At 43.7% G+C, this 25111-nt stretch overlaps 1 protein-coding gene across 1 annotated transcript; it reads left to right on the top strand.

Moving 5' to 3' along the window:
- Positions 1-1935: 1935 nt before the first annotated feature.
- On the top strand, positions 1936-24610 carry RAVER1 (ribonucleoprotein, PTB binding 1). The gene is made up of 15 exons (XM_033173867.1): positions 1936-2151; positions 7136-7202; positions 8639-9108; positions 10576-10767; positions 11446-11575; positions 12320-12420; positions 13021-13107; positions 15994-16105; positions 17854-18089; positions 19104-19197; positions 19609-19751; positions 20356-20433; positions 21174-21299; positions 22743-22826; positions 22926-24610. Exons 1-15 carry the CDS (start codon positions 1936-1938, stop codon positions 23070-23072), a joined length of 2283 nt encoding a protein of 760 aa, XP_033029758.1. The 3' UTR covers positions 23073-24610.
- The last annotated feature ends 501 nt before the right edge of the window (positions 24611-25111 follow it).

Genomic DNA, 25111 nt, shown 5'->3' on the forward strand with positions numbered 1-25111 from the left:
ATGGGGTGAGGAAGAGTAAGCGGTGGCCAGATCCTATGCATATTAGAAAACCTAAGAGGAGAAGCCTGCCTCCCACCCTATTTTTCTGCAACCCAAGTGCCAGTCACCAGGCCCACTTGCTGCGTCTGCTGCTAGCTGCTGCTGGTCATGATGAAAAAGTTATGGGGCAGTAAGCTGGTGAGGGCCAGCTACTAGCAAAAGGAAGCAAACAGGAGACGGAAGCTATTGCCTTCCTGTCCTGGGCTTCCTCCAGCAGCTGCTCAGCCACAGGGAAATGAGACAGTGGCTGCTTGGTCTGATCCAGCAACCCTCATGTTCTTAATGTCCCAACAGCAACTTGATTTTGTCACTTTGCTTTAGCACACACTTCATAATAATAATAATTTTTTATTTGTATCCCACCCTCCCCTGCTGGAGCTGGGCTCAGAGCGGCATAAAAACAAGCAATCAGTCGATTAAAATGCATCCCAAAATTAAAACACATAAAGCCAAATAAAGCCTTTCCAGGTATCCCCTTTGCTAACAGGCAGCTCCTTTAAGGTACACCTGTATTTCCAATCTAACACTAGAACTCAAAGACACCCACAATGTGTTAGAGAGGATTCAGGACAGCTTAAAGAAAGTACCGTACCTTTTCATGCAGTGCATAGTGAAAACCATGGAACTCGCTCCCACAGGAGGCAGTGATGGCCACCAACCTGGATGGCTAGAGCAGAGGGCTATGGGTGGCTACTAGCCATGATGACTATGCTCTACCTCCACAGCTGGAAGTAGCAATGCCACAGAATATCAGCTGCTGGAAACCACAGAAGAGAAGGGTTGCTCTTAAGCTTGCGTTCTGCTCCTTGATTTCCCACAAGAGGCATCTGACTAGCCGCTGTGAGACCAGGATGCCTGATCCAGGAGGCTATGATTATGTTCTTAAATGTTAGCAGTGGTATCTACATTTAGAAACCTTGCACCTTAACCATGGGTATAGGCAGTGCCGGATTTACGTACAAGCTAAACAAGCTATAGTTTAGGGCCCCACTCTCTTGGGGGGCCCCAAAAAAAATTAAAGGAAAAAAACCTGGATGTACATTTCCAAAATATAAGATAAAAAAAGAAATAAAACCTACATACAGTTAGAGCTTAATAAATATTTCACTATTAATATACTTCTTAATTGTATATAAGATTAAAAAAAACTTACATACAGCAACAGTGTTTTTCACTGTTTAATTGTATTTCAGTTCAACAATTAATTTGATAAAATATATATTTTGTTAAATGCAAATGGCTTTAGATACCCATTAGGTCCATAAATTACCATATAGCATACTGTATATTCAACACAAAAAACAGCGACAATTTGTGACAAAGGACAGCTGGATATATAAAGGGCCTCATTACCTTCAGAAGCTTAGGGCCTCATTAAAACCTAAATCCGGCTCTGGTTATTGGTGCATTCTGCAACAATAACACATGAAATAGATCATTCATATATATAGAAAAAGCAAACAACTGGCTGTAGGCTGGGGGCGACTCAGGCTCCCGCCGAGGCTGCGCGCGCGATTCTCCCTCTCCGGAGCCCTACCGGGGCACCAGCCCGCACACTCGCTTCACTTTATTTGGTGCCACCCGCCTGCCCCGGCCGGGCTTTGGCACCACGGCCTGGAGTCAACTCCGCCCTCGAGCGCGCGGCGGGACGAGGTACCGGAAGAAGAAGAGCGAGCGGCCACCTCCCGCGCAGACCGCGAAGGGTTAATCACTCTGCCCCGCACCCGGCCCGGCCCTATCTCATTGGTGCGCCCAACCAACGACTGCCCGGGAGGCGGGCTGAGTTCTTACTCAGGCCAATGGGCTGCCGGCGTGCCGCCGCTGCCGCTCTTTCCCAACCCTCGCTCTCGCTGATCTTAGCCTGAGGGCGGGAGAAGAGGACGGCTGGCTCCCAAGATGGCGGCGGCGGCGGCGGTTGTGGCGGGGCTCTCCGCGGGGGTGCCCGCGGCGGCGGCCGACTCTGCCTCGTCGGCCCCGGCCAGCGCCCGCGAAGAGGAGCTCCCTCGCCTGGAGCCGGCCGAGGTGAGGAGCCGCCTGGAGAGGAGCGCCCGGCAGTTCCGCAACCGGCGCAAGGTGCTCGTCCGGGGGCTGCCCGCCGACGTCGCTAACCAGGTGAGTCTTCTCCCCGCCCCCCGTCCGCTTTTCTCAGTCACCTTCTTCTACCTGTGGAGGAGCTCTGCTGAACCCTCAAGCCTGCGGCGAAGGGCGCTTCACTCTCGAAAAGCGGCAAACTAATCTGCCTCTGGTTGAGGGTGAACCCTCAATTCCCAGTACCTGAAGCGCTGTCTGAAAAAGATTCGAGATCTGGGTGAGGTAATTCGCCTTTGCTAGCGAAGCATCATCACCACTTTTCTCACTTCAGTTCTCGCCAAGTAAGAGCTGAAACGGACGAACAAAAAGCCCTTGGCGATTTATCTGTTCCTGGCTGTACTATTTCCAACAGCCAGTGGTGGATATTCTCCAGCCTTCAAGAAATAGATCTTTGCAAACAAAGCTAGTCTGTCAAGGAAAAGTTAGCGCAGAACCCTCTCTCTGACATAGGGTTGTATGTGTAGGGAGTATGGGGGAATATTCAAACACTTCACAAACTCACACGCCCCAGCTGCAACCTAGTACAGATGCAAATGGGAGTCTGACATGTTGTTCAGCTATTTTAAGGGGTGTTCATACACACAGTGAACATATGAGAGATGGTTGGATGACACCCTGTAGATGGGCCCCTGCCAACATGGCAACATATTTTCTGTTTACAGGTATAGTTGTATGCAAACAAGGCTCTTGTCTTTGTACATCCCTTTCACACAGACACTGAATGTGCAGCCTCCAGGGGAGGAAGAGCTGGTGTCCAGGGTGTGTGTCTAGCAGGTATAGCCACATTTGCCCCTCACACATTTGCTGAAGGAAGGGCATATTCTGAACAACCTGCTAGTGGGAAGAGATGTGTGTTCTGCAATACCGACACTCAGACACCATGGTTCACAAACAGACCATGGATTTTGAATCTGACTTCCTACCCACTCTCACATCATGACTTTGTCAGTTTGGACAGCATACCACAAACTATAGCTAAGCCATAACCATAATTCAGAATGATGTCTGAATTGAGCCAGACATGTCATCAATCTTTTCTGTTTCTATCGCTGTTGTAGAATAATGCACATAATCCTATGGGGCTAGGGGCGACCTCTCAGTTGTGCATTGTTTTTTCCTCAGCTATATATCGTCCATATATTTCACTACACTTTTAGTTTGTATGCCATCTTTCTGTATTGTTGTACTCAAGGTGGCTTACAAGCTAAAGAAACAACAGAATATACAGTCAGGATCATACGTCTTATAATGATCTGAGCCAATAAAAATAAGTCACAATAAAAAGAACAAGTTCTCTCAAATAAAGTAATATTCAATAATCTGTTAAGACAAAATATCACTCTCAAATTATCAGCAAATAATAATTAACCAAATTCACCCTCAACAGCCAGTGAATCATTACTAAGCTATCATAAAGTCAAGTCACCCACAATACATTCCCATAACCTACGTATTGTGTTTTTAAATGCATGAACCAGAAGTTAGGGTTGCATTCAAGATATTCACTGGTGATAACCAATCATGTTGGTGAAAAAATGCTTATTATTATCGTGTTTACATTTGGACTTTCTAAAGAACTCTGACACATCTACTGCTGCTCCCTTGTATTGCATAGAATTTGGCCCTAATGGTCAATCTTTTTTTTTCTATAACCCTGCCACCTGTCAAGTGAATAACGTGCTGTACCTGCTGAAGTGGCTTTTACTCTGAAACTTAAGCAGTAAGAAATACGTTGGCTTTTAAAGTGCCTGCGGGCTTCTTATGTTTTGCTGCGTACATTACTAGAGAGAGATATTTGTTTTCTTGAGTTAGTTGGCAGCCACTTAGTGGGGTTGATGAGCAGCAGTTTTAACGCAGAAGGAAGATGACAAGTTATTCACACAACACACCATTATACATTGCTGAAAACCTTTCTCTGAACTGTAAATTAAACTGGCCATAGTTGTCTGCTTTTGAGGAAACAAATGAGCATGTTTTATTACAGAATAGTAGCACTCCAAGAGGGTTGTTAAGGGAAATACAATGGCAAGGAAGCAGTACACTATCATTTTGACTTAGTGTGTGTTTACATATTTGCATCTCTTTCAAGATGTGTCACAGAACATGTGATACAGTAACTTTGCTGAAGCTAATCAAGTGGTCATTGCCCACCTTGAGTTGGATGAACAGTGGACTGGAAATGTAATGAATCTACGGCATCTATGCACATTCTCAGGTTTAGTTCATAGAGACCTGAGGGGAGAGTGCTGAAGCCGAAAGAACTCTGATTTCAACCTTGAGCAGTTGAAAGACGGTTGGTTGAAATGCCGCCAATTAATTGCATGCAAGGTGGAGAGCTTAAAAGCTCCTTTTGTGCTAGATTTCCTAGCACAGAAAGAGCTTTTAAGCTCTCCACTTTGCTTATTGGTCTCTGTGAGGTTCTTGTGGGAACTTGGGCAGCCTTGCTGGCGCCTCCCAGAGCTCTGTAAGCAAAGCAGAGAGTTTTGGCCCACTATAGGTGGGCTGAAACTCCTAAATGGATAGATACCATTTCTTAGAGATACGTGTTTTATAAACAGGTTCTAAGGCGCACTTCTGTATAAATGTCTCATTTTATTTTATTTTTCTTACGAGGATTACATTTACATCAGCATCCTGTAGTGGATGGAGTGAATTGCCTGATCAGGAAGGGCAATTGAACTTTAGAAAGGACAGTGGAACTTCATAGGAAATCCTCATTGTGTACATTTTACATTATTACATAGAAACAGTTGAACAGCCCACCAGGTAAAGGTTTGACCTTGTGACCTGTCCTCATTGTTTGGGTGAGATCACTTGATTCCCATGCCCTATTGATTGCTGCCAAAGTATCAGAGGCAGGCTTCTAGAATTGCCTTTAATTGGAATGTCTGCCTTTTCAAGGGCATCAATAACACCTTCTCCCTAGAGTTTGGCTAGGTTTATGTTGGAAGAGTACATTGGAGTGTTTCAAGCTGCCTCTGGGAAGCACATTGCAAACCAGAGTCTTGATTATCCATCTATGCACTCTTGATTTCATGGTCAGAATGGTGGAGCTAGGCTTTGCAGAGTTTGACCTTGAGTGAGGTTGACTCCTTTCTGTGAAAAGATCACACATGCCTCAAATGAGGTAACCTGTTCAGCTTGCCTGCTTGCCGGAAGTGAAAAGTGTCTTAAGTAATAAGCGAAAGTGTTGCCTTAGGCAGCATAAAGCACATGCTAAATATTGGCTTGCTGCTGATCAGGAAGACTGCAGTCTGGAAAGGAAGCTGATCTCCTGTGGTGCCAGCTGTTCTTGTTGATGATTTATGCTGATTATGCAATTCCCTCAGTAAACACAGGCCATAATGTCATCTTTAAGTGGACATTAGTGACTTTTGGTTCTCTTCTATTAAAAGATCTTCTTAGTTGAAAAACATTTAATTCCATCAACACAAAGTCATTTAGCAACTAATCCTTATATTGGTGAATGTAGGCCAGTTTTGTTTGTGAATTGTACTTTGAGACAATATTTATTACTAGATTTCTATACTGCCCTTCATCAAAAGATCTTGGGGCCATTTAGAAGATAAAAATACAAGATAAAAACACAAATAAATAGTTAAAACGGAAACAGCAAAACAGTCCCACACATGCACATTTAAAAGGCTGTAGAATATTGTTCAGCCAAAGGTCTGGTTGAAGAGGAACATTTTTGCCTGGAGCCTAAATATATATAATGAAGGCGCCAGACGAACCTCCCTATGAAGAGCATTCCACAAACGGGGAGCCACTGCAGAAAACGCCTCACTGCGAGAAGTGAAGTTACAGGGAGCCAGGCACAGGGCCTTTTCAGTAGTAGCACCCACCCTGTGATAAACAACCCTTTAAGTTTTAAAAGACACCTGAAGGCAACCCTGTATAGGGAAGTTTTTAATGTTTTATTACACTTTTATATTTGTTGGAAGCTGCCCAGAGTGGCTAGGACAACCCAGTCAGATGGGCGGATAATAATAATAATAATTAATAATCAATAATGATAATAATAAATAGCATATCCAAAACATATCCATTGAGTAGGTACGTTTGTTCTTCGTTTATCTCAGAATGGATGAGTTCAGAATATATTACAACATTTAAACATACTTTACTATTTCAGATACATCATGTGACAAGGAAAAGAGCCCATGTCAACCAAACCTTATTATAAACTGGCAACAGGGATTGTCCATGATCTTCAGTGTTAGTAAATATTCTAAAATCAGACCACACCACAGTAAAGTTATTCTTAATCTGACTTCACACAATCCTCAATTTATTCAATAATTTTGTAATAATGTATCCCATATAAAACAGAGAGGGACTTCTGTTTTCCATCACATTCAGTTTTGAAGTTACAAGCACTTTAACAAAGAATTATATGTTTAAGAAGACTTCCCAAAACCATATTTGATTATTATAGGGCTTTTATGGACTTGGATCAAAATCTGTATCTGATTACTTTATTTGAGGGGTGGCCAGTAATATTACTAAGTTTGAACCCAGAAAGGGGACTTTTAAGAGCAGAGCATATTTGCTATTTGACTTTGTCAGTTCATGCACACAATGTTGCCAAACTTTTACTCTTCTGCTCAACAAGAGGGAGCTTTTCAAACCAGATCTGTGAAAACCTGAATTGTGTGGTATGTTTAGTTGGACTTTGTCCAAGCCTGCAAGATAAATCTTCAGATAAAAAATCCAGAACCAGGAAATGCTCAAAGCATTGATTAGGTTTTGCTGGAGTTGCTGCCAGGACGTGGATACAGCTTTTACTATCAAATGAAATATTCATTTCATGCTCTACAGTTTAGCAGTGGGGCTTGACTGGCTTCAGAAATGAGGACTGGGTGTATTTTGCTGAAACAATCCTCTGGGCAGATTCTGGCCTCTGTGGACTGGAGTGGGGGAAGTGGCTGGGATTCCTTTTGATGAAAGAGGTAATGTTTCCCACTCTGGCTCAAACTGGATTTCTTCTGTTGACTTTACACAGGAAGTTCATGATCTGCTGAGTGACTACGAACTTAAGTACTGTTTTGTGGATAAATACAAGGGAACTGGTAAGTAAACTAGCATTACAGAATTCTCCTTTCTGTCATAGGGTGGGTTATAGGGTGGGTTGACTCTGTTCAACTCTTGAGAAATAGAAAATAATCTGCTGAACCTAGCTGAATGGACAGACCCTTTCAATTAATCTCCATTGAATGCAGATTCATGGGTAACTAAAAGATTGGGTTGATGCACATAGTTTATGTTGGTGGGGATCTTTTCTAATATTCTTCTTGCTTGCTCTCCTTGTTTAAACAGTATAGTATTGTTGTGCATTAGAAATTGTTCATGAAAAGGAAGAGCTTCTGGCATGCATGCCTGAAGGTTGGTGGTTCCATTCATCCCATCAATCCTAACATCAATCAAGGGATGCGGGTGGCGCTGTGGTCTAAACCACTGAGCCTCTTGGGCTTGCTGATCGGAAGGTCGGTGGTTCGAATCCCCGCGATGGGGTGAGCTCCCATTGCTCTGTACCAGCTCCTGCCAACCTAGCAGTTTGAAAGCACACCAGCGCAAGTAGATAAATAGGTACCACTGTGGTGGGAAGGTAAACGGGGTTTCCGTGTGCTCTGGCACTTGTCACAGTGTCCCGTTGTGCCAGAAGCCTGGAAAGCTGTCTGTGGACAAATGCCGGCTCCCTCAGCCTGAAAAACGAGATGAGTGCCGCACCCCATAGTTGCCTTTGACTGGACTTAACCATCTCTTAATAAAATATTAATTTAAAATGGAGTAAAGTTAGGATATACATGTATGTGTAAATACATAAATGAAAAAAGAGGGAAGAAAGCAAACTTAGCAAAGGGTGAATATCAGCAAATTTAAGTCACTTGTATATTATTTGAATAGTCACCAAGTTTATAAAAGGCACAAAATTTATTTAGGATGGGGAAACACCAAGAGTAACCACAGATGTGCTCTTAAACTGGACGTGTAACTCACTCCGTAAGCACCTAAAAGTCATGGGGTAAACAATATTAATTTATCATGTCCCTGGCAGTTAGTTTTATTACAGCATCTTCCAGCTCTGAATGTCAGATGTTGGCAATGAAAAGAAAATAGTTGTCTGAGTCATGCTGTGCTTGATATCTATTGCTTGGCCACAACTAAAGACAGATTGTCGGACTGGGTAGCTTTTCTGTCTAGTCCAGCATGACAATTCTTCTGTTGTATACAGGCAACATCCAATTAATGTGGATCCGAATGACGTACGATTGTGCATGCGTGCACAGCACCGAACCCAGGAGTGACCCAAAAAATCACTAAACACGTCAGAGGCACAACAGGGCGGGTCATACCAATGTGTAGTGGGCCGGGAACAGAACCTCTGCGCAAAATGGTGATTGACTGTGTACACCTTGAAATCTGTGCAGAGGTTTGTGGGCATTGACTTGTGTGTTTCTGTATAACGTCTTGTCAATAGCTTTTGCATAACCTCGATCTCTTGCAGCTTTCGTCACGTTACTGAATGGGGAACAGGCAGAATCGGCCATTAAGCAATTCCACCTGAGCAAGCTGCGAGACAAAGAGATCACAGTGCAGTTACAACCTACAGATGCCTTGCTGTGCATTGCCAACCTGCCCCAGCTTTACACGCAGCAACAGTTTGAGGACCTGGTCCGGCCCTTTGGGAACCTGGAACGCTGCTTCTTGGTGTATAGTGAGAAGACGGGGCACTCCAAAGGCTACGGCTTTGTGGAGTACATGAAAAAGGATTCGGCAGCCAGAGCAAAATCTGACCTGCTGGGCAAACAGTTGGGAACACGGACTCTGTATGTTCACTGGACAGATGTTAACCAGTTGACCCTGGACCTCATTCATTCAAAGTGCTTATGTATAGATAAACTGCCACATAATTACAATGATATAGAAGAACTGAGGCAGACCTTCTCTGCCATCTGCCCTCCAACATTCTGTCAGGTAAGCACCTTGGGCCACAGGGAAGAGGGCGGCCCTTCATGCACTTAGTGCAGCACCCAAAGCCATTTCGCACAACAGGCTTATTGCACTTATTTTAGAATCCATTTCCCAGGATATTTCTGAAGCAACAAAAGATCAGGCTGCCACCCCTTCCAATTTGCTTCTGTGAATAGCACAACATTGTTCATTTAATTTCACTGCACACAGGTGGTGTGGTGACAATAGAGGTTTAGTTTGTTTGTTTGTTTGTTTGTTTGTTTGTTTTATTGATATATTTCTTCAATAATGAAATTTAGGAACTTACTGCTGGTCCTAAGTGCTTGGTCACTCACTGCCAGGGGATTAACATTTGGCACAATTTCCAGCTCAAAGCAATTTGTTTGCTTGAATCACACAACCTATCCCAAAAGCAAAAAGTTTGTTTCCTATGTGTGCTCAGCATAGAATAATAGAAATGGAGAGTTGGAAGGGACCACAAGGACCATCTAGTCCATGTTGACTAGATTGCTCTTCTGGCCAGGGTCAAGGAAATGTATAGAACATGGAAGCCTATTTCTGTAGCACAGTCAGTCTCTATTCAAAGTCTATATAGTTTTGAAATATTGTCACCTGTCTCCTCCATATTTTTTGTGGTTTTCTGTAAGCGTGAGGTGGTCTGTATCCTTTTTGCCACCTGATAGCTGTAGCAACAGATGCAGCCACAGTAGTAGACTTTTTGCCACACCAATTGAAGCAGTAGTATTAATCTGTTGGGTAGAAAATGTAAAAGATTCTGGTTCAGGCAGTTGCATATTTTAAAAGCTGCACAAGCCCCATCAATGCAAATGGGATATAATTAGCCAGATTACCTGTTGTAACAGTCTGGTAATGCTAATAACAGGGCTATTGGCTGTAACTTCACCTTCCTCCGCCCCGCCCCCCAATTCCATATAACAAAATGTGAATTGCAACATAGTGGTTTCTTTGACTGCATTTTTGGACTTCCTGAGGGAGAAAGTACTTGTTGGTTACCAACCTTAAGGCAAAAGAGGGATGAGGTTAGCTGTTGTGATTGTGCTAATGAGCCTCTTGTGGGGGGGTTGCTGTAAGAATTTCCTGTCATTCGCCCTTAGCCCAGCAATTCTCTTGTAGTAGCTTGGTTCTCTTGACAAAATGAGCTGATACATGTCCCAGTAAGTCAAAGATAACCATTGTGGTGCTTTCCATATGTTGGACTACAATTCTCATCTTCCCTGACTACTTGCCATACCGGCTGGGGCTGATGGATGTTAGAATTCAACATCTGGAGGATATGCATTGACTACTCATGCCCTAAGCGCAGGAGGATTTACTGATGCAGAATCTTGCTGGGATTCCCTGAGGCTGTAGGTTCTTCAGCTTTGGTTGGCTCAAAGCATATAGAGCAGCCATGTTCTCTTTCTTTTGTGCCGAGTCACCTTCTTACTGCCTTCTTTTCCTTTTGCATAGTTGGCATGTGGTCAGGATGGTCAGCTAAAGGGCTTTGCAGTCCTCGAGTACGAGTCAGCTGAGATAGCAGAGATGGTCCAAGAGGCCACCAATGGCGTGCCACTTGCTGGAAACCACATCAGAGTGTCCTTCTGTGCTCCAGGCCCTCCTGGGCGAAGCATGCTAGCTGCTCTGATAGCAGCACAGGCAACAGTAAGGTTCAATTCACAATAATTACTGTATGGTTTTATGTTGTGAGCTGCACTGAGATTTTCTTCATAGCAAGTGGTATAAATATGTTAAATGATGCCTCTTCCTGTGTGTAGTTTGAAATCATCTCCTTGCCAATACCACCTTTTCTTCCTTTATCTACCTTTCTCCTCATGCCGGTATCTTTTTAAGAGGTTTATACTTTGGCCATATTTGGGTGTTGCATCTCCAGGGACTGACACAATGCCTCCATTGTTTTGGTTTTGGACAAACTTCTGCTCATCAACAAGGCTTCTTCCTGTAGCCATTATCTGTTCTGTATGGGCATCCGCTGTATTGTGCTGATGGTTTGATACTGATAGACTCATTAAGTAAAAAGGAGAGCAACTTAATTACATTTTCAGCTCACCTCATTACAAGGGTACATGTTTGAATCAAAACAAAATACAGCTCACAGAAGCCCAAAGGTCTCCCTCCAGTGGCGCAATGTAGCATGCTGTCTGTCTTAAGTGTTCTGTGTTGTAAACTGTTAATTACTTTGTGAGCTGAAACCTTAACTGTACACTCGGATGCTCCCTTCCTGCATGGTTAGAGTCATGAAAAGGTTCTTCTGTCAGTTAGTGAGTCCAGGTGCCTCTTGATTTTTTTGTTGTTGTTTTTTTCCTGCTGTTGCTTTTACAGGCACTTAACCGTGGAAAAGGGCTTCTTCCCGAGCCCAATCTTCTTCAGATTCTGAACAGCTTAGGGAATCCTACGTCAGTCCAGCTCCTATTCAACCCTCTCCTTCATGGAGCCATTGGAGGAAAGCAAGGCAAGTATGCGTAAGTGGCCCTCAAATAGGATGTCTCTGAAAGCACCTTTGGTATTGAGCAATGTGATCTTGGGGTTTCCTCCCACTGTGAGCCCACTGAGTATGTTAGATCTCCTCAGCCCTAGTGGCAGATGCTAATGGCCGGGTGTGTTATCACTGACTTGATTGGAGCTGCAATCAGACAGGGATCATTTGTATTCACCATACAGATATGACAGTTGTTGTTTTTATCTTGGGCTGTAGAAGAGCAGGTTCAAAAAGACCAGGAATGTAACCTTTTACCAAGCTTTAAAAAGTGTGGCGTGTATTCAGTGCTCATTATGCCATATGTTCCCTTGTGACGGAAGCTTTCCTCAGATCAGAAAGAGCTTGAATTCTTACCAAATATTTGTGTTGGATACAAAATGGATAAGATGGCACTTTTGCAGATGTCGTATGTGCTTCAGAGTTCTTCATGAGGCAACCAAAATGGTGTTCATTCTTACTCGTAGTTTAACTAATGTGAGGATTTGTACCTAACTAGTGCTGTCAAGTAAGAAAAAGAAGGGGGGGACTAGCTTGGACTCATTCATCAAAAGCAAAAGTGAATAAGGTATTCTAATATCTTTAAAAGATGAAGGGTTTCATGGTTTGTGCAGTTCTTTTTGGTTCAGTTTGAATTACCGCAGTATTTTGTGAGGTTGCTAAGGGATTCCCCACCCCATTACATTGGAGAGTTTTAAAAACGTTCCTTTTCTTTTTCAGGAATCCTAGGAGCCCCTCCATCAGTGCATCTGCTAAGCAACCCTGCCCTGTCCACAGCTCTGCTTCAGCTAGCACTTCAAAATCAAACACAAGCACAACAGGTAACTGCCATTCAGTGGTGCAGGTAAAATAACATTGATGTTAATCTTTGCCCTATCCATAGATAGGCTGGTGTTCCAGATTGTGAGAAGATAAAGAACAAGCTCCTTGTCTCTTCCCCCCCCCCCCGCTCCTAAAAAAACCCCTCTATATACAGATACATACCGTATCTCTGCAGGGGCAGCAACTGCTATTGAAAACAAGTACCTTGGGTTTATACATGAGGATCATTTTCTTCTGTCATTGGTGATCCTTCCACTACTCACCTGCAGCCTAACTCACTTTAGCCTCACACTCAAAAGAATCTAGTTGTATCCTTTAATTCTTCACTGGAGCTTCTCTGTGTACAGTTGCAATGCTATGCCTAATGGCAGGCAGATTTTAAGCAGCTGTGGTTTCATCTGGTTCCTATATAGGGCAAGAACTAGTCTGCTTGATCTCCTGGTAATAGCAATGTCATTGGAGTGGCTTGCCTTTGTACACAGCAGGAGTTTGAGGCAGGCTCTTACTTTCCAACTTCCTTCTCTGTTTTTTCTTGTCTGTTTGAATTCTCTTGGCTTTTAGTAACCCTGTCTCTGGTCTCTATTTGCTTTCTGCTCCAGAAGGCATTTCTTGGAAACTTGCTCTTAGTCCAAAACCAGGTCTGGACACAACTCCTGCAGAACAAGGAAAACCAGGCCATATTCCATGTGAGTGGTAGGCCAGACCTGTGTGTGAAAATCACGCTGCTTGTGTGTGGGTGTTTATTGTGTGTACACTGCATGAAGGAGCACTGCAGGGACCATCCTCCAGCTTTAATCATATTCTAATCTCACTGGAGAGGATGTGTTGTGCAAGACATTCCCCTAGATCTAGGACTTCACTCTGTTTAAGCCTTAAACCCCATAGTTTTAGGGGGCTGGCTTGCTGAAGCATTTAGCATGACTACTACAAGGCTTTGTGATAAAGAGAGGGTTCTTGGTTGATGAGGAGCTCTTTGGTCAGTATGCAAGTCCTCTTCACTGCCTCTTCACTTCCTTAAGGCTGAATGGGAGCACATTTATTCCAGTGAGTGATGTGTGCCTATGCACAATCAATTGAGCTGTACCGTTGTGGAGCAAAATTAATTGTGCATGATGGAGCAGTTCTGTACATGGTGGTCTGAAGTTTTCCAAATATCTAGCGTTATTTGACAAGGAGCAGTGGCGTAGAGGGCAAAGAAGTAGAGCTGCAAAAAAAATGAACAGGTCTGTTTTCCACATCTCCATCTCCTTCTGGAAGTATAACCAAATGGGTTGACATAGACCCTCTGAATTTGGATGGGGAAAACCTCCTCCTGATGCCTCCTTGTTGAAAACCATTGCTTATCAGACTTCAGACTTTAGTTCTCAACAAGTTGGATTTCAGAGAATAGCTTTCTAGGCTTCTATTCTGCTTTGCTGCCTCCAACCATTGATGGAAGAGTCTGCCACAAACATCTACTAGAACGTTTCCTGCTTGGCAGGGGGTTGGACTGGATGGCCCTTGTGGTCTCTTCCAACTCTATGATTCTATGATTCTAACTTGCCATGGTTGGGGTGGAGTTGCATCGGAATTAAATAGCCTTGAACGTTGTGGCTTTGCCTGCTGTTAACGTTGTTCCTGTTGCAGCTGAACAGCAAAATCCATCCCAACTATCACAGTACAGGATCTTTCAAATAATAGTAACTCACATACCGTATTTTTTGCTCCATAAGACGCACTTTTTTCCTCCTAAAAAGTAAGGGGAAATACCTGTGCGTCTTATGAAGCGAATGGTGGTCCCTGGAGCTGAATTGCCCAGGAGCCAAAAGCAGATTGTGCTTTTTATTTTACAAAGAGAAAAGGGAGTGTTGAAAGGACCCCGCTCAGCAGCTGATCAGAAATAGATCGGGAGAGAGATAAGAGTCCCGGCTCCCTTTCAGCCCCGCCCTCCTTTGTTGAATGTGCTGCAGAGGGAGGTTGTTTGTTTCCCCAGGACATGTGACTGGCTGATTAGATTATCTGTCTACAAACAGTAGAAATGGCTCCTTTTCCTTAAGATTTTTCAGAAATGTGAGTTAAACCCCATAAAAATGGGGCTTTCCCTCTTTGTTTTTCCCCCTTTGCAAAAGGAGCTTTGCTTTTCCCCCTTTGCAAAAAAAGCTGCAAAACCTTTAGCTGATCCTCAAAAAAAAAACAACCAAAAAACAAACAAACCAGGGCTTTTCCCTTTGCAAAAAAGCTGCAAAGCCTTTAGCTGATCCTAAAAAAAGGCCTTTTGCCTTTGCAAAAACAGCTGCAAAACTTTCAGCTGATCCTCAAAAAAGCCAGGGCTTTTCCCTTTGCAAAAAAGCTGCAAAACTTTTAGCTGATCCTCAAAAAAACAACAACAAACAAACAGGGCTTTTAGAGGAGGAAAACCAGAAAAATGTTTTTTTCCTGGGTTTCCTCCTCTAAAAATGAGGTGCGCCCTATGGTCCAGTGCGTCCTATGGAGCGAAAAATACGGTGCTCAGAACAGTGATGCAAGGAAGTTAGCAGCCAGGACTTTCTGTATTGGATTCTCTGAGGGTTGCTTTGAAATGGAAATACAGCTATAGAAGAACAGTTGGAGAATGGGAAAAGGCCATGAGTGTGCTGGAATTTAAGCTAACAGTTTGTGCTGTAGAATCCTGTTTGTGTTGCATTTGGGCCACTTGCAGCAGCTAAACTCAGTCTTTACTGCAAAGTCCTGTGAAGTCCATCTGAAAGACATTGGTGCACTTCTATCTATATAAAGGTCCATCTTTCTCAGGGTGTTCTGTATCTGAACATAGCTTGCCAGGAGTGTCTGGTGGTACTCAGTTACCTGGGCACTGGTTTAGCAAAATGATCTGCCCGGCATCTGTAAGCTGCATTCAAGTGGTCTGCAGCATGTATGCATTAAATAGTCACACTGGTTTTCAATTGTATTCTTATTGCTTCTTTAGATTCTTATACAGTGGTACCTCTGGTTGCGAACGGGATCCGTTCCGGAGCCCCATTCGCAACCTGAAAGGTCCGCAAGCTGAAGCGCCGAATCTGTGCATGCGCTCGGCGCGATTTGGCATTTTTGCGCATGTGTGATGCGCCAAACCCAGAAGTAACCCATTCCGGTACTTCTGGCGCGTTCGTAACCCGTGCCGAACGCAACCCACAGTGAACGCGACCAGAGGTATGACTGTATTGTACTTTATTGTGTTACAGTCTGAATTTAATAGAATGCAAAATGTTAGAAATAAAAGAAACAGTAAAAAATTAATTTAAAAACCATACATCGTCTAGCACAACGCAATTGCTGCAACAGGCAGAAAAATCATTAAGTGGCCCATCAGCAATTTTCAGGAGGTCCGTGGGGTGGGGGGGAAAGCTTCGGAACCGCTGCTCTAGAGACACGAGTGATGTGGCTGTATGTAGTTGATCCCTTTTTCCTTAACCATTTGGATCAGTATGCCTTTGCCATTGCCTTGCTTGAGATTAGCGGCTTGTAGTGGATTATTGGCTTGAGTGTGTTGGATTTTTATCATACACAGTCTTGTTTCCTGTCTTAATTGTGGGAATGTATTGATTTGTTTGTAGAAACCAGGAATCTTGGGAGAGTCTCCACTGGGTTCCTTGCAGCATGCTTTGGGAATGCAAAACACAACAGCTTCTCAGACAGGAAATCAGTTACTGAGTGAGATGTCCTCAGGTAAGTGCTTTGTGGTATAGAGTCATAACAACATCCTCTCCAGAATTTAATTTTTGAGTGATTGTTTCTACTAGAAGCTAGGGAAATTATGTCAATACCTAGGCAGTGAAAGTATGGAAAAACTTACAGATCAAGGAAAGTCCTGATTCTTTCAGAAGAAGAAGAAGAAGAAGAGTTTGGATTTGATATCCCGCTTTTTACTACCCGAAGGAGTCTCAAAGCGGCTAACATTCTCCTTTCCCTTCCTCCCCCACAACAAACACTCTGTGAGGTGAGTGGGGCTGAGAGACTTCAAAGAAGTGTGACTAGCCCAAGGTCACCCAGCAGCTGCATGTGGAGGAGTGCAGACACGAACCCGGTTCCCCAGATTACGAGTCTGCTGCTCTTAACCACTACACCAAACTGGCCGACCACAATATATAGCTTATCTGTTCTTCTTTTTCTCATTTAACTTACTTTGTAGATTTATACTTTTAGTAAAAGGTGAAGATTTATACGATCTGAAGAGAAACCACCTTAATAACTGTTAATATATACTATTATTATACTTTGGGTCTATGGACTGCAATAAAGCTTTGTGTGATTTTTACCTCGCTGATCCAAGTCCAGAATTCTTTCGTCATAACAGAAGGAGTATATTTACTTGGGTTGCTCTATAGCAGGCTCTCCTTTGAATAGGAGAAGGCTTTGGGATGTAGTGAGAGGGCAATATATATATATTTTTTGTTTGAAATCTTAGCATAATTGGTGCTGCACCTCACAGCAACTTCATCTCATCAAGATCTACTCCTACAGCAACTGCAGTAACTCTGTTGTTATTTTTGCGAGCCCCAGCAGTTGCTTCTTCAGCTATGTTCTGCTTGTGGTTCTGGCCCATGAGAAATCTTTCTGTGCATTTTATTTTTACTTCTCTTCACTCCAGAGTAGCTCCTGCAGCCCTGTGTGGAAATTAGGTTGGTGGCACAGGTGGTGCCACTCCTCTCAGAAGTTGTGTAGGAAGATCAGCGGAGCAAAGAACTCTGCTAACAGATCAAACAAGTATATCCTCGGGCCTGCACTTGTTGAGGAAGGGAGAGGTTTCAGGCTAGTTGCACATCAAGTCCTCATTCGGAGCAGGATAGCATGGAAGGGAGCAAATTAACTCTCCTTCCATGCAGTGAGTCCCGTAGTGTTTAATGAAGGGATGTTTTGAATCTTAGCTCCTCAGGAAGCCACCAACCTGAGCAATATAGGAGGAGAGTAGGGTTTGCTACCATTGTTGCATTGTCTGAAGGAGTTTCCCCACCCATGCCTTTGTTGAAGGTGGTAGCAAGCTTTCACCCCACCCATTGTTCTGTTGGCCCCATTGGAGCTTTTCATTGTTCCTGTGGAAAGGACTCAGACCAGCAGGTTATGTATAAATCCCTAACAGGTTGGGTAGCCCCCTTTTACTCTCAGCAAATTACCTTCTGCTCTTTAAGGTACAGTGGACGCTCGGGTTGCGAACGTGATCCATGCGGGAGGCACGTTCACAACCCACAGCGCCCGTTCCGGTAGTTCCGGGTTCAGCGCGAGCGCAACCCGAAAAAAACATGACCTGCAGCGTTCGCAACATGAGGTATGACTGTATTTTAACCATCATGAATTAAAGAAGTGGGTAGTTGACAATATTTGAACAGTAAATTGACTGTCCCAACCTGGTAATTTGGGTTCCAAAACTACTTTATTTTAGGAAGTGGCTCTCACCTGGGTGCATGTTCTCTCCTTAGGTGGCTCCTTACCTTCTGATATGGCTCCAGGACCTGTGAAGTCTCCAATCTTGCCTTCTGGAAACCTGCCTTTGCCATCCTTTCTGGGACCATTGGGAATGGAGAGGGAGAACTCTGTGATAGGACCCCACCTGACCCCACCTGGGCTGCAAGGCCTCACCACTTCCATCCTGGGGTCTGTGATCAGTGGACTTCAGAAGCCAAAGCAGACAGAAAATGGGCCTCCATCATCTGGGGTAAATGTGAGGCTATCAATGAATTTTTGTGAGGAATCTGGTACCTTGTGAAGGTTTACATTTGTGAAAATCTGAGTATATGTTATGTGCTGCTTTTCTGTCCTTCATCATTGTAGTTCAGAAACATGTGAGGGTCTTGACTGAAGTGATTTTATATTGCATGACAGCTTCAGTTGTGCTTTTCCTTCCTGCACCTTTTCCCTTACAGCTCTCCTCCTACTTTTGAAGTCTTCAGTTCTCATGCCTGCATTGAAACCCTGGGTTGAAACGGTTGCAACTGGATAGAAACGTAACCAGTTCCTAGACTTCTAGATATTATTATCATTAAATTTATTACCTGCCCTTCACCTGTACGGCCCAGGGCAGGTTACAACAGTTTAAAATTCAGAATTGAAAACAATTAAAGCAAATTACAGTCACAGGAAAAGGGTGTGCCCTGAAAACACCTACTGTATCTTGGATAGCATAAGTCAGGGTAAAGAAACCTGTATAGTGAAGAAGCCAGGTGTACATCTGTGGTGAGGAGATTCCTCATCTTCGGGGCTGCCGCAGAGAAGGCCCTGGGCCACACACACCAAACTTCTGAGGGAGGCATATCCCTCAGGAGGCGGAACTACCACGAGGAGCCCCTTATAGCATAACTGGCTCCAGGGGTTTTCAAAATTGGGCTGCAAGTGATCAGCTGGAAGATGTTCAGCATAGTGTAGGCACTGTGTTTAGCCTGTCCACCCTTCTGTAATCAGTGTGTCAAAAGTATGTATATCCGCTTGCACATTTTATTAGAAGAAAAACTGCCAAGTGTTTGTTGCTGGGAATCTCTTTAAAACCAATAGATCATTTCACCAAGCACCAACATTGGACTTAACTTTTAGGTTTTTTAATAGAGGATGCACCCACATTTTCTTCAAAAAATAAAACTGTTTAACTTTTTTGTCACACAATGTGTGATTTGCCTTTGTTAGGGGCACCAGCTGGAAATCTAGGAAATGGTGCTCACTGTTGCCTCTCTTACAGGTTTCTCTGCTAGGAGAGCCACCCAAAGACTTCAAGATTCCACTCAATCCTTACTTAAATCTGCAAAGTCTTCTCCCTACGAACAAGCCTGGAGGTAAGGTGGCCGCATCTTAATTGGTATTTGGCTAAAGTGGACCTATTGAAATTAATGGGCCAAATTCAGACATGTTAATTTCAGTGGGTCTGCACTAAATAAAAGTTAGCTGAATGCCTTATTTGGCACAAGAGAAATCAAACTGCAAAACTGTGTTCTCTAGTACTTGCTAGAAAATCTAATTTCTGGTGTGTTTTGAGCTGTCTTATGGAGGCAGGATGGGTAATACCAGGGCAGAGGCATGGCAGTTTTTAGTGCTCTTTCTGCCTGCAGCTATAGGCCTTGCATGATTAGACAATGAGGGTGTTTCCTGCAGCCCTGAGGTGAGTAGAGTGGGACAAAGCCTATCCCATCCCTGGTTCTTCTGCCGTGCTGCCTGCATGCTGATAGTCAACTTCTTTGACTTTGCAGGTGGGGCCAATAAAGCATTCAGCTTGAAGACTGGTGTACTGGGCAATGTTTCAAATCCCAGAATTCCACAGGCCTCCCTATCTGATGCTGTGTTGCCTTCTTCTGGGCTGACCGGAGACGGCTGTGCTTTTGACTACCAGCCAGTGAGTACTTGAAGATCCATTATGGCCGTGGCTTCTGAATATAAACAGCAAGGTTAAAGCGCTGGAGTTGCTTTCATTTATCTTAATGCCCTTTAGGCTCTGCTTCTTCATTCTGTATTATTATTATTCTGTGTGGCAGCATCTGCTAAAAACATTCTTGTTTAGACAAGCCTGCCCAGATGCTTAGGGTGTAATTTTAATCTCTTTTAGTACTTTACCTTTTGTATGTTTTAGGGTTGTAAATTTTTATTGAGTTTATTGCCTTTTTGTAAAGCTTTGAGGTTATTTTGCAATCAAGTGATGTATAAATTTTATGAAATAAATAAATGTTATGTTCCTGTATGCACAGATTTCTAGTTCTCATTGGTCACCATATCAATTCAAATGACATAGAATCAGAGCTGGAAGGGACCCTGAGGATCATCTGGTCCAACCCCTGCAGTGCAGGGTATGCAGCTGTCCCTTAATGGGGATCAACCTGCAACCTTGGTGTTACCAGCACCATGTGCTCTAACACAGCTGTGAGAAGTTTGGGGCATAATTATATCCACTTTACACAACTTGGGATTAAATAGTTCCTGCCTTTTCTCTTTTCTATCAAAAGGACTTGGGAACGCGAATGTATCCCCAGGCCAGAGAGACAGGGCCTCAGCTAGGTGGATTTGCACACAACAAGCAGAAGGTAAACATTCATTGTTTTAAATGCCTCTACCTAGCTTGGATGGGGTAGATCCAGAGGCAGCCAACATGGTGCCCTTGCTGAACTGCAGTTCCCATAATTGCTGGCTGTTGGCCATCCCGGCGTGAATTGATGGGAGTTGGGAGTCCAGCAGCATCTGGAGGGCGCTGTGTTGGCTACCCCTGGGCTAGTCCCAAGGGAGCTGCCTCTGTCGTATTTATATTCCTAAATACCATGTAGGATTTGATATGGTGGCACTAAAAATTGTCGGCTCCTGGCGTAATCCATTGAAAGGCAGTAGGTTTAGAAAGTTGCAGTGCCATAATTGTGAGATTTGTCGTCTTGAAATGTTGTGATTTGCGCTAATTTAACGTGCATGGTAGAATGTCTGGTATGGAACACCCACAAACTTGGTGGTTAAGAGCAAGCCGTCCTTGAAACGGCCCCTAACTGTGTAGCGGAATGCACAAGGAGGGCACAGAGCTGTGGAAGGTTGTGGGTGGGAAACAGACTCTTTCTTCTAACCATCCTGCATTGCTGAACTGGTGACAAGCCCCTGCTGCCATCCTCCTTTCTCTTCCTCTCTAGCAACAATGTCGAGTGCAGGCTGTCACTTAGAAGTGCTGCATAGGCTGGTAGGAGGGGCTTGGTTATTTTTAGTTGCTGCTGTCCTACCGTGTAGAGAGGGGTGTGAGAAGCTCTGCCTACAAGTGGCCGGTGTGAATCTTGTTCCCCTTTTCCAGGTATCATCACCTGGGTTTGAACGGAACAGCCTTGGAGCCCCTCTGCCTCCGTTCTATTCCGGATCCCCAAGCTCCTATTTCACCAGTGGCCTTCAGGCTGGGCTTAGACAAAGCCACCTAAACAAAGTAAGATTTGCCATAATGCCGGTTGTGCTTTGTGTAAGGAAGCAAATTTGGATAGTTTTGGGTGCTACACTGGCACACAAACAGCTCCAGTCACTTGCTGCTGTGGTCTCATTTTTGGGTTTGTTATTTGTTAAATTTGTATGCCTCTCTTCACCCCAAGATCACAGGGCAGTTCACAACATAAAAATACAAAATACATAAAAAATAAATAAAGACAAACTCATTCATTGGCTGTCTGGAAGCATCCCCCATGCTTTTCACTTGAGTTTGTGGCCACTAGTTTTCCCTATGACAACAGCTTTTGCACACAGCTGAAGATAGAAATGGCCAAACCTCAGTAGAATATGATCAAGGGAGACTGCAAACACTTCCAGATATAACCCACAAAGTGCATGAGTTGCAGATCTCGTAAAAGAAGAGGTGAACATGGATTTGCTTTGTTTATAGTGGGAATAGAGAATCTATTTTGCTGTTGGATTCTAGCTCCCATCAGCCCCAGCCATCACAGCTGCTGGTCAGGGATCACAAGAATTGTAGTCCCAACGACACTTGGAGGGCAAGAGTCTGGAATAAGAAGTAAAATATTAGCATAACGTTGGCTGGGATCCATATAACAAGAAAACTAGTTTATATGCCTATATTGTGCTCTGGGCTTGTTTTGCCAACAGCAGCCCCCATGATACATTGTAAACCTTTTTGAAACTGATGATGCTTTTTAAAAAGCATTCGGATCTTGCATTGATCTGTTTAAAGTGCAAGATCCTAGTGATCTGTACTTGTATTACTAGCAGTCTCAAACTCTGCAACTGCAGACCCTTCTGTCAATTGACCACAAGATATAAACTAGTCTAATTTTATGTTGTTATTTTGCACAGAGGGTTTCTGGCTTCATTTGTTAGCGTGAAATTCTTGGACGCTTTTCTTCAGGAACTTTAAAGGAAAAGAATTTGGAGGGAAATCTCACAGGACAGCCAAAGAGTCTGGGGGGTTTACACTCATGCTAAGCAGACAAGCCAACCCACTCAGGCCACTTGTGAGACCTAGCTTTGCCTCCATATCCCTGAAGGACTGACATCTTGCCTTTATCAGTGTAGTAGTTTTCATAGTATCACACTTGGTAGTGGAGGGGAGTGTCAGCCTCGCAGTCAAAAATGATCAAAACAAAATAAAAAATAAAAAAATCCTTCCAGTAGCACTTTAGAGACCAACTAAGTTTGTTCTTGGTATGAGCTTTTGTGTGCATGCACACTTCTTCAGATACACACGAAATCGTGCATGCACACGAAAGCTCATACCAAGAACAAACTTAGTTGGTCTCTAAGGTGCTACTGGAAGGATTTTTTTTATTTTTTATTTTGTTTTGACTATGGCAGACCAACATGGCTACCTATCTGTAACTGTAGTCAAAAATGATGTTAATTCTACTCTTGCCTTTTCTTCCAGGCAGTTGGGATGCCACCTGTGAGTGCAGCAGATGGCATCATGGGACTAGGACCCACAAGTCACTCACACAGCACCTACTCAAAGGTGGGTTGGTACAACTTTGAACTTTGAAAACTTTAAAAGCTCCTCCATGTCTTGTCATTTCCCTAATTCTGCCTCTCTTCCCCCTCATTGCTATTGCAGACTCCGGTTGGTGGCCAGAAACGGGCCTTTTCCCACCTGCTCCCATCCCCAGAACCCAGTCCAGAAGGGAGCTATGTGGGTCAGCATTCTCAAGGCCTGGGAGGGCACTACGCAGACTCCTACATGAAGCGAAAGAGGATATTTTAATCAGTTTCCTATAGAAACACTCACTTTTCTTCTTCCCCAAATATGTAAATTTTTGTAAAAATGTTTTTAATGTTTTCCTTAGACTTGGTTTTAAGACTCTGTGCAGAGGACTTGGCTTCTGAGCATGGGATCCAATGCAAGCACATCCTGGGCTTTGAAGATGAACTCTTGGTGTTTTTTGCAGCAAATGCCCCTTTTCCCTAAGTGAGGCTATTTTGACAATCAGGAGAAGCACCACCAAGCTGCAGACAGCTCCCTACTGCCTCTCAGACAGCTGGACCAAAATGAAACTGGATGCCTTTCCCCTACTTGGGCTCCTTCCTGTTCTGTGCTCTTAATGCAGTATATTCTACTTGCATGGTCCTTTTGAGCAAGGGCCTTGTCTTCTAGAGATACGAGTGTCTTGCCTTAACACTTTTTCCAGCGAAGGAATGTACTTGCATTCTGTAGGTGCCTCTGGATTGCTGCTGTGTGATAGAGCAAACTACTAAAGAGGAAGAAGATGGCAACAGAGAACTCTTGCATCATGTTGGAAAACACGGTCCTAGTCAGCTGCAGCCTGTCACCATCACTATGCTCCTGCGGCCCCCAGGTAGAGACATGACTCTGCCTCCCCTGCAATCTGACTTTGCTTTTATTTTTTTAAACATTAAGTCTGTGTACTTATTTTGGTTATGATTAATTTGTAAATTACCTTTTTTTAAAAAAAAAATCCATGCTTTTAGTTACTTCGTTTAAAAATACATAGTTTAGAAGTGTGTGATCTTCGTAAACTCTATGAACTTGATTTATTTGTTTTAAATTCTCTCCTTGGGTTGTTGCTGTTTTTTCATTGGTTTAGACCAATTCCTTCTTGGGTGCAAACGTTTTTTGAGTGAGTGTGGTTTTGTCTTAATGCTGATCCTGCAGTCTGATAACACTTAAGCCAGGCTCCTGTGGCTGGGTCTGCCTTTGGGTGTTGTTCCCTGGGGTGACATAGAATTTTGCAGAGCATTTTTCCATCTTGGTGGCAACAGGAGTCCTCCATTTGGCTTTTTGACAGGACCCAGCTTTGAAGCTACACCTGCACTTTTTGCAGAGCTAAGATTTTTGAGTGGGTTCCACTGAAATGGCATTTTCAAGCTCCAGTCTGAACTTAATGGGCTGTGAATGATCCTCTTCCCCTTACACTGGGCTGAGGGAGAAAGGATGGAAAGCACAACCCTATTCTGCCAGGACATTTTCTGAACAAGGTCCAAGTTTAGCTTGGTACACAGATAAATGGCCCTACAAGTTGCTTAACCAACTTAGGTTCACAATGGGAGATAGTTCCATATTACCCATTCCCAGTGTGTGGAGTTTGCTTTGAGACAGAGAAGGGGTCTGTGGCCTTTTTCCCGGATGATTTGTAGTTTAGCCTATATACATTTTCTGTTTTATAAACATGCTATGATGATTCTACTGTAGATACTGCTTGGTTAGCTGTATATGTCGTGGGATTTGAAATCCATTGGCAGCTGGATACCAACTTTCCAAAGTAAAGTTATATTTATATCAAACCTTGTCTCGCTTTTTCATTCTTTGTGCATGGAGCTTTAAGAATAATGAGCAGTGGAAGCAGATGTTTTTGAGCAAGCTGGATTGCCTAATCTCTGTACCATGACTTAGAACTGTATATACAAAGGTAAAAATACACTCTAGAGCGGGTTGGCAACCTTCAGACCCGGGGGCCTCTCTGTTTGTATCGTGGGACTGTCTTCAGTCTGCTCCTCTCCCCAGATTGCACCTGTTTGACACCCACCCTCCTCAAGTAGTTATGTAGTGAACTTTAGTAATACTACTTGCTGGCTTAAATAGAAGATGGAGAGGTGAGTGTCCGTTTGGAACCAGCACTAGCAAAGACGAGTCACATCAACTGTTCTGCTTCCTTTTGCCTCTGGCATTGCCTGCCACAAGAATGCAGCACCTGGGAAGTTGTCCAGAAGAAAATATGACCCTCTGGCTGAGAAAGGTTTACTCCCCCCACACCAACTTGTAACTACAAAAGAGATTGAATTATT

This window comes from Lacerta agilis, chromosome 16, assembly GCF_009819535.1.
Source record: "Lacerta agilis isolate rLacAgi1 chromosome 16, rLacAgi1.pri, whole genome shotgun sequence".
Classification (NCBI taxonomy): domain Eukaryota; kingdom Metazoa; phylum Chordata; class Lepidosauria; order Squamata; family Lacertidae; genus Lacerta; species Lacerta agilis.

Excerpts from the sequence above, each read along its gene's own strand:
- RAVER1 (XM_033173867.1), top strand. The coding sequence starts at position 1,936 with ATGGCGGCGGCGGCGGCGGTTGTGGCGGGGCTCTCCGCGGGGGTGCCC. Across the intron at positions 16,106-17,853 it reads ACTGAGTGAGATGTCCTCAG|GTGGCTCCTTACCTTCTGAT; the intron begins GTAAGTGCTTTG and ends TTCTCTCCTTAG. Across the intron at positions 20,434-21,173 it reads TTGCACACAACAAGCAGAAG|GTATCATCACCTGGGTTTGA; the intron begins GTAAACATTCAT and ends CCCCTTTTCCAG.